General features: G+C 43.5%; 1 protein-coding gene across 1 annotated transcript in view; it reads right to left on the reverse strand.

Annotated features, from left to right (window-relative positions):
* The window catches only part of PKHD1 (PKHD1 ciliary IPT domain containing fibrocystin/polyductin), a 985,750-nt gene that overhangs the window by 650,584 nt on the left and 319,866 nt on the right, over positions 1-15,300 (reverse strand). The window contains exon 36 of the mRNA XM_063919219.1: positions 4,568-4,722. Within this exon, the coding sequence (XP_063775289.1) occupies positions 4,568-4,722 (155 nt within the window). The remainder of the gene's footprint in view (positions 1-4,567; positions 4,723-15,300) is intronic.

Genomic DNA, 15,300 nt, shown 5'->3' on the forward strand with positions numbered 1-15,300 from the left:
TTTCACAGCAATCTAGGGAGGCGGACAGATAACATATTGATATAAATTGATATGTACATAGTGAACAACACACACAGTTAAGAAGAACAGAGTATTATTGGACCAAAATGTGCTGTTTTCTATCTATCTATCTATCTATCTATCTATCTATCTATCTATCTATCTATCTATCTATCTATCTATCTATCTATCTATCTTTCCAAGAATTAAAACATTGATAGTGAATACATATTCTATAGCCACATTGACCAATGCACAATGAAGGGTACAAAGCCACCCAAAAAAATGGAAAACATGGGAAAATACATTTGTTGTTCTACTACACTATGGGGTAAATTGACTAAGATGGGGTATTTTTAGAACTGGTGATGTTGCCCATAGCAACCATTCAGATTATATCTATTATCTGCTAGAAGCAGCTAGATAAATGGTAAGTAGAATCTGATTGGTTGCCATGGGCAACATCACAAGTTCTAAAAATCTCCCAATTTAGTAAATTCAATAAGCTGTTTGTGTTTTTATTTTTTTTATTTTTTTAAAATACACTTTATTCTATATTATATACTGTACATGGGAGCTTAGTTAACGGTGCTCTGTCTACATACAGTATGTACGGTATCCAATAGCAACTAGACTATTTTTCCACCCAGCCCTTCGCTGCAACCCGGATCATGCGTGGAACTGGAAGTTTGGATTCAGTTAGAATTAAAATTAAACAACAAAATGTATTTTAAATTGTATTATTCAAAAAATATGAGACAAATAAAATACAGTATAAACATTATATAAAACCCCTTTTCCCCAAAAAATATTTATTTCTCTGGGATGAAGAAAAGTGTCATTCATTGAAAAAAGTTTCAGGCTGAAAAGCAAAAAATAAAAATAAAAAATTCTTGCAGCAAAGTATTATTTATTCCAGCATCTCCATCTGTTAATGCCATCCTGAGTTGGCATTCACAGAACAGGTATCGCGGCGATACAAGTGTTATATAGCATTTAGAAGCGACACAGACATTTTTAAATTATTGTGTGCCAATAACATAAAAAAAATGTACACGACGGAGGGGGGATTTGGAAGACGCAACAGACAAAAGAGGGATCGTTCTTCTAAAACAGAGAGAGAGAGAGAGTTGTGAGCTATAAGGAGAGAAGGGTTGACTTCTAAACGGTTCATAATGTGAAAGATTTCAGATGTTTTGGGGGGTCTCAACCCTGCCTGTAAAAATCAAATACACAGAAATTAACTAAAAGAGAGTTATTCAGTAAATAGACATGACATTCGGAAATAAATAAAAAAAAAATCTAAATAAACCTAAAAAAAAATACTAGAAAGTCTAACTGACCATTCTGTCCCTTTACCCCTAAATAATTGTTTCAAAAGACTGTTACGTAATTCGAACCATGAAAATTAGGACTAATTATCCAGTTTTGCTAATTATCAACTGCTAATTATTTTCCCAAACTGAGCCTAAAATCGCCATCCCCAGTTATAACAACCACATAACCCATATACATTTATATTATCATTTTATCAAGAACATTTTTATAATGACGGTGTATATTTTATTATTATATATTGCAGCGTAATGTTCCTTTTCGGGCAGAAACATTTGTTTTTTGGAAAAAAAAAAAACCTAAAGAAACAATCTGATTTCTGTCTGTAAAGTGCGGATTATCTGGTGCTTTCTTAACCGTTTAACTGCTGAATAAATCAGATCTCTATGGAAAGACCCCAGGGCTGAATTAGGCTGAAATTAGACAGCCTGGCGCACACGAGCGCTCAAAACATCAGCGAGAGAGAACGGTTGTAAAACGTCCACATATCTGTTCTGTTGTTTCCAGTCAGGGTATTATAAATCGTTACTGTAGAATACAGCTGTAAATGGGTTATGGTGGCAGTTAATATATTGGGGGGACACGCATTACTTGCCATAATATTGAATTATACATTTAACAATTCATCACAAACTGGACTAGAAATTGTGAAGGAGTCGGGCTCTTATATATCCTTGTGTTGCCTGTTATTGAAAATGCATTATCTGCCTGACATCTCTCCAATAATACATATTCCCAAATTATGCCTCTGTCGTCGTCGTTTTTCCCCAGGTCAACTTCCAGATGTACGTATGCATTTGAGAATTTATACCATTTTTTCTGTAAATGGCATCGGGAATAGTAACACGTTTGTAGTGTGTGCGATTGCTTTGTTCACAGTCACTATGTCATGTAGAGATTAAACGTATAGAGGCAAGTGTGTTCCATTTTCAATAAAATAAAATCGCTCGACCATGTAACACCTTTTACTTTTTGTTTGACGTTGTGGATGATGGTATTGGTTGGGGGGGGGGGGTTAGATTATATATATTTTTTTTTGTTCTTTAAAGAGATTTAAGCGGAATGCTGCAAAACATTATTTTGTTAGCTTTCTCAAAGTGCATAAATAAATTGCAACGCGGTTCTGCTCTACGTTCTAGTTTAGCAATTAAAACAAATGGATATAAAGCATATATAGACTACTGTAGGTGCTATCAGTACAAACAATATTATTGATACATTTTATACATTCATTTAACTCACTCAGCACCAGATAGAACCGGTATGAATTGGTGTCACATTTTAAAGTAGGTTTTGCATAACTAATTATTTTGGTCCATTTATAGCTGCAAAATCTGCATTAAATGACAACAGCCAATGAACAATGAGCTTTTATCTGTTTCGTGAGAGTCACAAATTGAAAGCAAGTATCTGAGTGGTGGTGAATGGTTTAATGTTAATTAGGGATGCGGTTAAATTGCCGGCAGTCGGGATCCTGGCGGTTAGGATACCGACGCCGGAATGTCGACCACTGACAATACCGCCAGCCGTAATCCCGGCTAACAGGGGCTACTCCCACTCATGGCTGCAACTTAATGTAAGGTAGTAAGCGAGATTTTGGGTGCTACAAAAATAAAGGTGAAAGGTAACTTACAAAGAGAACATCGGCTTCAGCATAACCTAAATGTTACTGAAAGCTTGTCATTTTTTTGTTATGTGTCATTGTAGCATGAATAGCATCAAAAAGGCTGGACGGTCGATGATCACTGATATTTATATAAAAGCAATAATACTGTAAGAAAAATTGTAACAGTCAGTGGAGTTCTGTGACAATGGTTATGGACAAGAACACAGGATAAGAGCATTTAGGTAAATCAAACAACAAGCGGTTCCTAATGCCCTTATGCTGTAATACAGTCAGGGTTGGACTGGACCACAGGGGTACAGGGGAAACCACTGGTGGGCCCCACTGCCAGGGGCCCCTCCTCCTGCTCTAGGGATCAGGTTTCAGACTGTGCACTTGAATTGCACATTATATATATTATCTACAGTGCATTGCAGTTATTAATCTGGTACATTATCATGCATGCACTAGCAGTATTTACTATATATATATTTATCATGGGGCCCATACCATGGTTAGCCAAGCCTCTGTGGCAGCTGGCCACACCCCTAAGCATGGGCCTCTACCACTGCATTCCCCCGGTGGGACCTCCATGCCCCAGTCCGACACTGATTACAGTAAGGGAGTACATTACCACTTATATAATCAGAGACGCTTCAATTATCCATAGCTATTCAAAATGGGATCGTATTTGGTCGGGTGGTAGGCCAGAGTGTTGTATGCAGTAAAATCACGATTTGGTTTCGCAGCTTGCAGCTTTAAGATGTTAAAATAAACTATATAATATTGCCTGTTAGAGCTTAATTTCTCTTATTTTTATAGTACATATATTTTCCTAAGTTCACAGTTATAAATACAATATAGCCATGTCGGCCCCAACCTGTTCCCCTTGTCTAGATTTTAGAATCTATGTACCTAAAGTCTAAGAATTTATTGTCGAGAATTTAGGGACAATTTGGTGAACCGGACGGAAAAGTCACTTTGAAACAAATTTGAGCGTTTGTCCTTTTAAAACTTATTTCACCCGGATACAAAACTAGTTCCTCTTATGAAAGAGTCTAAATATGCAGACGCGTTTCACCATCGCTGACCGTTGACCGTTCCGTGACGGAACACTTTCACAGTGAGTCACGTGACACAAGCAGCCACGTGACACAACACTCTCTCCAAATATAAGGATATAATTTACGGGAGTGACATCACTAGTCCTGACGTCGCCGCGCAGTCTTATACCTTACGCACTTTGTTCACATTGACAACAAGCAGACCCAGAACTGAACGGCAGACTTATCCCCAATGTCCTAAAAATGATAGAACATTACTAGCAATTCAAGGAGCCAGCCATCCTCACCTAATCTCACAGTTCTTAGCGCATTTTGCATTATGCCTGTGTAAATTATTTACTTTTAGGGCAAATAATTATATTTTCAAGCAGAGAAAGGGAATTTATAATGCGCCGGATGGGAGTATTATCAATCACCTCAAACCATTATTATTCATAAACAGGGCAAGCTATCTAGTGATGCAAAAGAAACAGCATCTGCGTCTTGTGAAAATCCTCAGAACAGGATCAGCGCACTGAGCCTCAGAAGGTTACTTTTTAAAGCGAAGAAATAAAAAATGAGGAACCTTTGATATGTAGCAGGTTGAGTAAGCTGGTGCTTGTATCCAGACGCAGAGTGCGGCCCCTCTCTACTGTGACGTTGTCGCCATCTACTGGCGGGTGCCCAGAAGGCCAGCTGGAGTCCTCAGACCAAAGGCTGCAGAGGTGGAAAGAGATATTGCTCTGTAACAGAAGACAAAGAGCTATGTCAAACATGGATGCGTATGATAGATGCTCTGTGCATAAACATCCAAGACGCTACTATGCATTACTTAAGGCACAGGACGAGCGTATGACTGGAATGGAGATGGCAGCTTGTGTGGCATGCAGTGACAGGTTGGCATTGAGTGGCAATGTGAGAAGATTGAAGCTGCTGCCAATTGTAGTTTCAATTATAAGAACATAAACTGTGAAATTCGGGACTGTTTAGAGGAGTAATGGGCAACAGGCTGCACTCCCAGCTCTCACTGGCAGCCCGCATCTCCGTACTGCTTTGTTGTCACATTCGTATGTTACACTGCAGCTTGTAATGCTGATATGTTATTATGGGTTGTAGTTATGATCCTGGCGGTCAGTTTACCGTTGCCGGGATCCAGGCCACCAGAGTGCCGGCAGGAGGCCCAGTACTATTCCCACTCTTGGCTGTCCACGACACCCATAGAGCCGCCGAGCCTGCTTCGTTGCGCTTGCCCCTCTGTCGGCATTCTGGCGGCCAGGATCCCAGCGTCGGTATGCTGACCGCTGGGATCCTGACCGTTGTTCACCCGTCCGCAAGCCTTTAGGTGTCTTTTACATTGAATTATTTATATATTTTATACATAAGGAACATACAGGGGTGTGAAGTACTGGGGAGCAAAATAACATGGGGGGGGGGGGGGTTGAGCAGAATAAAGAACATATAAGGGGAAATGTATCAAAGCTTGGAGAGAGATAAAGTGAAGAGATGATTGGTTAGTATCTCTCTCACTTTATCTCTCTCTAAGATTTGCTACACTCCTCCCCAAGTCTTGATACCTCTTGATACATTTATGTTTCCCCGGACACTCTTTTACATTACAAGCATTCCCTACAGCATTTCCGCTTGAATACAAACCCACTTACCTGACTGTGCTGCAGCGTTTCCCACCGTGTACGGCATTATCACAGTAATGTACAGGTGCTGTGTCCTTGTGCATTACTGGAAGTGCCGAGTACAGGTATTTTTGGCCAGATTACAATAAATGAGAATTTCTCTCAAAAAGTTAATATTACTGTACGTGTACCTAGACATTTTTTTCTTCTTCTTACTTTCCTTTAAGTGTATTTTAAAGGGCTGATTTTGAGTCTGACACTGCAGTGCCACTGTGCGTCTTGTGACGCTGCCGCTGTTACTTCTGCGACCATGGGCCCGTCGGTGTTTGCATGCAAATATGAATCTGGCCCGATATGTAGTTGCTGCTACAAGCCCTTCCCTCGTGTACAGCCATGTGCCTGAATGTGCAAGGATTGAGACACCCACATTGAGTGTGTCTAGATGTAACCATTGGCTGCACCTGTGACACTTGCACCAGCTTCACAACCACTATCAGCGAGACACCTACCACACTCTTATAATCACCCATAAGATGGACCACCTCTGTGCACCGGCAGAGCCACCTACCAGGAACGCGCAATACACTATTAAGACATTTCTGTTTTTGCATCTCGATCGCTACTGGACTTTGCGCAGTGCGACTTCGATGCAGAAGAAAAAAATCGCTCAACTGCGTTCAACATCAACATTGCATCTGAATCGAGCCCTTAGACTTTTGCATTTTCCATTTTCCTGCAGTTTACACACAGTTTTTCCTGGCTCATAAAATAAGCTGATTACCCACGTAATGTATTAACTGGCGTGAATGTGAAATGCAGGCAATTGGGGAAGCAAGTCCCTTTCACCACTGGAGTGCAGTGCTGGATTTCCCTCTATATACATGGACACGTGCCTAGGGGCGCCACTAGATGGGGGCGGCACAGCAGTCACAGTTTTCTAGTATCCCAATTCAGCTGTGGCAATTTGGACAGAGAAAAAAGACTACATTCCCCAAGATGCATCTGGGGGAGTCTTAGGAGTGGGTGCATGTAGAGGCGCAGGAGCCTGGAAGCCTGGTTCTCAGCAGCGGCTGCAGCACCGACCATATAGTGCCGGGGAACCGCTTTACCCCCCCACACACACCTAATGAATGCCCCCTCTCAACCGTGCAAGGTACAATACAACGCTAATCATTAATAAATAAAGACACAGAGACTTGAATAACATACCCTCCAACTGTACCTTTTTGGCAGGTACAGTACCTTTTTTTATGGTCTGTACTGATTTTTGGCTCCAAAAACTTCCATTGAAAGTATAGGCCAAGCCCCCTATACCCGGGGCCATGCCCCCTTTTCGAATTTGCACTGATTTTTATGTGAAAAATGTTGGAGTGTATGGTATAAGGGGAAAGTAAAGTCAGCTTTATTATTTAGAACTAAACTATTTAAAAATATATCTAAGTAGCAAATATAACTATAATACTGAATGAAAGAGGAAGAAAGGAGAAACTGGGGAAAGTATGGTGGCCCAGGAAGAACGGCCCGTACAGTGCAAGATCGCCAACTGCATACAAACACCGATTGACTACATGGCGGGCGAGCAGCCAGCCTCATGACCATGCCCAAGGTATCCACCTCCCACCCCAATGACACAACAACCTGAGGCCCACCTGCACCGGTGGTACTGCTGACCCCAGTAGGGTAGAATCAGCCTAAGACAGGTATTGGAGGGGAGAGCACCTCGAGCCCAAAAAACAGATGGCAACTGCAACCGCTCTTTCCCGCCACAAAACCTGACGCCAACAACTAACAACAACACAAGGGAGGGCGGGTAACATCCACGAGGAAAAACTCCCTAAGATGGACGCCTGCAGCAATCCTGAAATGGACCTAAAACCACACCCTCTAACTCCATAGGCTAACCAAACCTCACCCCACCTCACAACAAATCCTCCTACAGAAACCATTAACCCTCTACAGCCCGGAGGTAGGCCCTCCCAGGCTCGGGTGTTTAATTACTTCCATGCATATAAAAAATGCATTCCGTCCTACTTAGCACATATAAGCATACATGGAATCATGTATGTAATATATGTGCTAGCTGGTTCCCCGGGGATTGCATGTGCTGAGTGTATCTGGAGCCGTGTGGCACCCGGGATTCTGCTCAAGTTTTCCCACACTTTCAAGCCTGCCCCCAGACTCCTCCCCAGCACTGGATGAAAGATGCAAGGGTCTTTCAGGAGTCCAGAAACTCACTGACCTTTTATACACACACACTGATTACAAGCAAACAGATCACAGGTGAGGATGGTTACCTTTAGTAGCCATTCAAACCCATTTGTGTCAACTTGTGTGCACGTTATCAGGCCAAAATCTCCAGGGTATGTAAACTTTTGATCAGGGTCATTTGGGTAGTTTCTGTTGTCATTATGATTTAAAAAGAGTAAACACAGTTGTTTGACAATAAATGACTTCACCCAACCACTAACCATGGGTGAAAGAAAAGTTTGTGAGTTATCATTCATATTCTCTGACAAATGGCCAGAAAATCACAAATTCTGCTAGGGTATATAAACTTATGAGCACAACTGTATATATATATATATATATATATATATATATATATATATATATATATATAGAGAGAGAGAGAGAGAGAGAGAGAGATATCTCTGTCATCAGGCAGGTGGTAAGGCAGGTAACTCCAGCACTCAGCAATGTTGGGGTGCCAAATGACATTATATCTTGCCCCCTCCCAACCTAAAAACTTTGTGGCGCCACTCATAGCAAGCAAGTAATTAATGGCCCGGCGGCATGTACGTTACATCCATCCCCAGCCCCTGCGCTGCTGCCTGACAGGTGCCCACTGCCCAGCAACACGGAGAGCGCAGCACTGGCGCTCGCAGCCGAGCACTACATGGGCTGGTGACAGATTGCCATTTAGCCATCAAGCACAGTACAAGCGTTTCCATTCCGGGCCCACTGTGACAAGGTTAGCAGTTCATGTGACGGAATGTTAGGGCCCCGCATACTGAAGAACACAATGCCCAATCTCTCTGGCTCCTGAGCCTCGTCCTCTTCTCCCTCTGTGTGACGGGAAACACGATGCACAGTGATGCGATGTACGGAGGAAACCTCTTTATTTTTATAGCAAAACGCTGCACAAGTCGTTATTTTTTTCTGCCATCTGCTCTAATTATTCCTAATGTTCGGCCACCATCTTCCTACAACAATGAAAATAATTACGTCCTGGAGGGCAAAGAGAAAGATACAGGGATAAACAAAAGTTAATTACATTTTGCTCTCAGGGAAACAAGCAACTTTCCTAATAACGAAGCAATTAGGTAGGTAGAAGCATCACTTATTGTTACACAAAAAAAACCTGCAATTGGATTCTCCATAGCCTTCCCACTAGCGGCATAGTCCTGGATACTTTCCACTGAGCAACACTGCATAGTGCTATGGCAAATAAATACATCTTTTATTCGTGCAATCTACAGGCATTCCAATACATCTGCCGTGATTATGGTATAAACAAGGATTAAGAAAGTAATATATAAATGTTCATCCCCCAGACGTGAGACGTTTCTGTGACAGTCGCGGTATGCCAGCACCCCAGGGGTTAACTGTGCTGAATCTACTTCAAAGAAATGTGAACTATATATATATATATATATATATATATATATATATATATATATATTATCAAGAACACCTCCTACATTTGACGTCGGCAGCATGTAGCCCATGCAGTATGTCACATGGTGTGCGCTGGCTCGGTGGGTATATAAGGTGTGCGATAGCCCGTCTGCACACATATCACTGGTTGCTGTCATGGGGAAAAGGGGCGATTAATCCGAGTTGCAATAAGGGATGATTATCGGCTTTCAGTCCAAGTGTGGCGGTATTTCTGACACAGCGCTCTTTGTGAGCTGTCCGCGTGCTGCTGCGGTGAAGGTGTATCGTGACTGGACAAATGGCACCATTGTGAATAACCGACGCGGAAACTGCGGTGAATGTTGGCTACGAAGGTGCGTGACAGACGAACGACATGCTACAGTGCAGCAGCTCACCATCACAATGAACCACTAGGCAGCGCTTACTTTTCTTTCTTCCTGTTGTGTTTTTAGAACAGACGCTACACCTAAGACTGATCAAGCGATTGGACCTTTAAAATATTGATCTCCTGCTAGTCACAAGTTGGTCTGCTGTTACCTGTGGTGCTTTCCCTGCTAGCTGCCCCGGCTGATCCTCTGCATCCCTCTAAGCCATGCCAGTTCCTCAGACCTGCATGAGAGCCAGTAGCTCCCCACATGAAAGTAACCCTGACCCTCTGAGAATCACCACGTTGCTGCATGCAGGATGAGACTAGCATAGCTGATGATAAATCAGTGAGCAGGCTCAGCCTTCAGGCGTCCGACTTGCTGCTTCTCAGTCACTTCATGCTGCCTTCCTGAGACACTGTCACCTGCCAGGAGCCATCGTTGTACTCTACACGCCTCACTGCACCAAGCGGGGAGCTGAGACTGGGAGAGGGGATCATGGAAGGAAAGAGGATGAGGGCTGGGATATTCCTACAAAATACCTGATGGGTACGCCTGCACTGAGGCATAATGCACAGAGTCTTCCCTACAGCAAGGAAACAAACACAATATAAGAACCCAACGTTATTGAACTATTCTAAAAACCTGTTACTGTATGTCGCAATTTAAGCATCAAAATACGACCGTCAATTCTCTTTGTTCTCTTTCCTCGGACATATTGTAACAAATACACGCTGCCGGAGCGGACACAGTGGGCAGTAAATAGGATTATAATAATTCAGTAACACCGGGATACAAAGCAACTATTCTGAAGACACATAAGTATAAGCCCCCAAATAACAGTGCAAGGTGTATGGTACTGAACCCACTACTGTACCATCATTACACATCTCCCATTTACAACAGCCTGCAGCTTGCTCTACCAATCAGAACGTCACGCATATGGTAGGGAGATATTAGGGGACGGGAAGCAGGATCCCACGGAAATAAAAATGGCTGCAAAAAGTCGCAGATGGGGAAATAAGGTGCCGTACGATAAGAAAATGGACAGACAAATGAATAGCAAGACTAAACTGTAATGAACGCAGAGGCGGAACTGTCATTGGTGCAGCAGGTGCATTGATCCTGGGCCCCTGGGGACTAAGGGGCCCTCTGCTGCCCAGACCAGCTATGAGTTTTCACCTGGGCCACAGGACGACCATTTTGAGTAAAGTCAGAGGACTGGCTCAGCGAAGGGAGCAGGGTGGGGCCCACTGCCTGAGGAACCTGCCCCTACCTCAAGGAGGCGGGGATGACCTTGTGTGTGTGCAGCAGTTTATATTGCAGTTATACAGGCCAAACCAGTGGATGACTCACACTATGAACAGCCCAGTAACTTAACCAGTGGTGTTGGCTTATTGATAGTTAGGAGGTACAGTCGTACTCACTGTTACATGTACACTGGTGCTGGAGTGGAGCTGGGGAGGATCGGGGCTCCCGAGGTGGTGAGTGTATACTGCAAACAGGTAGCTGTCCAGGGATGCTGGAACAGCTTTATGGCAGGTGTTAACCAGGTCTCAAAGTAGAAGACTATTGTCTTCCACCATGTCACTACACAGTCTTGTAAAGTAAAGAAATAAGATGACCCCTGCACATTCTCAATAGTGGTCTTGGTGGCCATCTTGGGAAAGGGCATGAGGCCTCCCTGGATATCAGGAAAAACTGGAGTCTGTACAGTAGCACACTCTTCTTTCAACACCCACCATAACTAAGGAACATCCCCCTGGTCTCCACACAGCACAGTCCTGTTTGCAGGACTGTGTGATTGTACTCCTGTCACCCACTGTCTCTCTCTGTTACCTCTCCTTGTGCCTCTCTCTGCCACCCACTGCTTCTCCCTATTATCATCTGCCTCTCCCTGTCATCCCTGTAATATGTGTGTGGCATATTATGAACTTGAGGTGGGTCAGAGGACGGGAGCACAAAGTATATCTTTGCACTTGGGCCCACCACTCATAAGTTCCGCCACTGAATGAACGAGTACCTTTATTGTGTTACACTAATAATAACACTGCAAAAACACATTTGTCTGCCTATTATTGCACTGGTTTTACATCGCACAGTGCCATATTCCCCCTAACGGCGACCTTTTACACTAGAATAATAGTTTTTTATTAAAAAGTACAATGATTAGAAGTAGGGCATTTCACTATAGTTTGAGGTTTATTTGTCTGTCAAATGTGAAAGGCAATTACATAAAAACACATGCGTGAGGTTTGCAAAATATTCATAGAACTGGAAATAGAGTTACCATCGATGGAAAATGTGGAAAGAACCATCGATGGTAAGAGCCTATTAAATGTCATACCATCACTGGATCCTACAAGTTATGCGTATGTGCAGAAGAGACGCTGATCGCTGGACAGCAGCTCAGGCTAGCCGATGAACAGTACACAACAGCAGAGTCAGTGATGCAGGAGGAGGAGACCACACGCCCACAGAAGTGGGGCAAGATGTGAGCAGACGCCATTCCTGTCTATGAAAGTAGAGAGAGTGGGCAGGGTCTTTTGACTGACAGCTGAGCTCGTCAAGTCAGCAGTATACTTAACCTGGGTACACACGAGACGATAAAGTGTACGATGTCCCCCGATAACAAAACATTGTTCAAGATATCGACCAGTGTGTATGTACTGTGGGACTAATTCAGACCTGATCGCAGCAAATTCTTTCTCTTATGGGCAAAACCATGTGCACTGCAGTGGGGGGGCACATGTAACATGTGCAGAGAGAGAGAGATTTGGGTGGGGTGTGTTCAAACTGAAATCTAAATTGCAGTGTAAAAATAAAGCAGCCAGTATTTACCCTGCACAGAAACAAAATAACCCACCCAAATCTAACTCTCTCTGCACATGTTACATCTGGCCCACCTGCAGTGGTTTTGCCCATTAGCGAAAGATTTTGCTGCTGCGATTAGTTCTGAATTAGGCCCTATGGCCCTGACGATACACGCTCCTACGCATCGTCAGCGATATCGCCCGCTGACTGTGCGTGCATGCCGACCTGCCTGTATGCAGGTTTCGACTGCTTCCCCCTTCCTCTGCCCCCTACCATCTAATACTCCACCCGCTTCGCCTCAGCTCAGGGTCCTCCGGTAACTGAGCCCGCGGATGTGCCACCACCTGTATCTCTCCTCCCTGTCTCACCTAGCGTTCCCGTGCTTTAGTCCGGTGGTGATGTTGTTTCCCTTGGTTGTGCTGTGGCGGGTCCTGCTCGGTCAGATGTGGGTGTCACTACTGCTACTGCTCTACCTTTCCCAGGTGGTGAAGGGCTTCTGGGGTCATCTGGTGGGGAGTATGCTATTCCTCCTTTGTTGTTTGACACCGATTCTTCCGGTGGCGGGTTCCTCCATCTGCTGTTCCAGCTATTGGTTGGTGGAAGTCGTCCACTTACCGGTCTTATATTAGATATGATAAGCTTTAAAGTTGTGTTTTTTCTAGGGATGAGCGGGTTCGGTTCCTCGGAATCCGAACCCGCCCGAACTTCATGTTTTTTTACACGGGGCCGAGCGACTCGGATCTTCCCGCCTTGCTCGGTTAACCCGAGCGCGCCCGAACGTCATCATCCCGCTGTCGGATTCTCGCGAGGCTCGGATTCTATCGCGAGACTCGGATTCTATATAAGGAGCCGCGCGTCGCCGCCATTTTCACACGTGCATTGAGATTCATAGGGAGAGGACGTGGCTGGCGTCCTCTCCGTTTATAGAGAAGAGAGTGAGACAGTAGAGAGAGACACAGTAGTAATTTTGGGGAGCATTAGGAGGAGTACTAGTTACTTGCTGAAGTGATAGATAGTGTGACTGTATATTATCTGACTTGTGGGGGAGACACTGACAGTGGGGAGCAGTTAGAGTCTGAGAGCAGGACTCAGGAGTACATATAACGTACAGTGCACACTTTTGCTGCCAGAGTGCCACACTGCCATTGTGACCACACTGACCACCAGTATAATATATATTGTGATTGTCTGCTTAGGAGTACTACTTGCAAGTTGCTGATAGTGTGACCAGTGACCTGACCACCAGTCACCACCAGTTTAATATATATATATATATATATATATACAAAATAGAGAATTCAGCACTCACCATAGCAAGCTCACTTGTCCTCACAACATCAATAAATAAATGATGGGGGTTTAGTTGGTGGATTGGCCAATGCACGGAAGCCTGCATACCGATTTTCAAGGTACCCCACCTTCATGCAGGTCCTACACTATCACAAAGCCTAAAGAATTAAAACCTGGCAACTGTATCACATATAATAAAACTGCAAATATGCCCACTAGGTTTAATGTATGCCTGCCACATATCTAGTGGCTTTTAAAGGCATACTAGTCACCTGACACAGCCGATAAATTACTAAGGAGCAGCTGACACAGGTTTAGAACAATTAAGATTACACAGGGGTGCATGAACAGGCCTGTGACCATGGTTAATAAGAGTTAACCAAAGATTAACCCCAAAATATGCAAACAAATATAGAAAACCACAGCACTCGCCACCCCAGAAGCGGGGTGCAGTGTCTGCACTCACCACTCATAGGGTGGGGTGCGTGCAGCCCATGGCCACCTACCCAAATACATACAAAATAGAGAATTCAGCACTCACCATAGCAAGCTCACTTGTCCTCACAACATCAATAAATAAATGATGGGGGTTTAGTTGGTGGATTGGCCAATGCACGGAAGCCTGCATACCGATTTTCAAGGTACCCCACCTTCATGCAGGTCCTACACTATCACAAAGCCTAAAGAATTAAAACCTGGCAACTGTATCACATATAATAAAACTGCAAATATGCCCACTAGGTTTAATGTATGCCTGCCACATATCTAGTGGCTTTTAAAGGCATACTAGTCACCTGACACAGCCGATAAATTACTAAGGAGCAGCTGACACAGGTTTAGAACAATTAAGATTACACAGGGGTGCATGAACAGGCCTGTGACCATGGTTAATAAGAGTTAACCAAAGATTAACCCCAAAATATATATATATATAATTGTATATAATATATATATAATATTGTATACCACCTACCCGTGGTTTTTTTTTTTCTTTCTTCTTTATACATACTACTATAGTAGCTTACTGTAGCAGTCTGCGGTGCTGCTGAGCTGACTGTGTCCAGCAGGTCCGTCATCAGTCATTACATAATAAATATATATACCTGTCCGGCTGCAGTACTAGTGATATTATATATATATATATATTGATTTCATCTCATTATCATCCAGTCTATATTAGCAGCAGACACAGTACGGTAGTCCACGGCTGTAGCTACCTCTGTGTCGGCAGTCGCTCGTCCATCCATAATTGTATACCACCTACCCGTGGTTTTTTTTTTTTCTTTCTTCTTTATACATACTACTATAGTAGCTTACTGTAGCAGTCTGCGGTGCTGCTGAGCTGACAGTGTCCAGCAGGTCCGTCATCAGTCATTACATAATAAATATATATACCTGTCCGGCTGCAGTACTAGTGATATTATATATATATATATATATATATATATATATATATTAATTTCATCTCCTTATCATCCAGTCTATATTAGCAGCAGACACAGTACGGTAGTCCACGGCTGTAGCTACCTCTGTGTCGGCAGTCGCTCGTCCATCCATAATTG

Source organism: Pseudophryne corroboree, chromosome 4, assembly GCF_028390025.1.
Source record: "Pseudophryne corroboree isolate aPseCor3 chromosome 4, aPseCor3.hap2, whole genome shotgun sequence".
Classification (NCBI taxonomy): Eukaryota; Metazoa; Chordata; class Amphibia; order Anura; family Myobatrachidae; genus Pseudophryne; species Pseudophryne corroboree.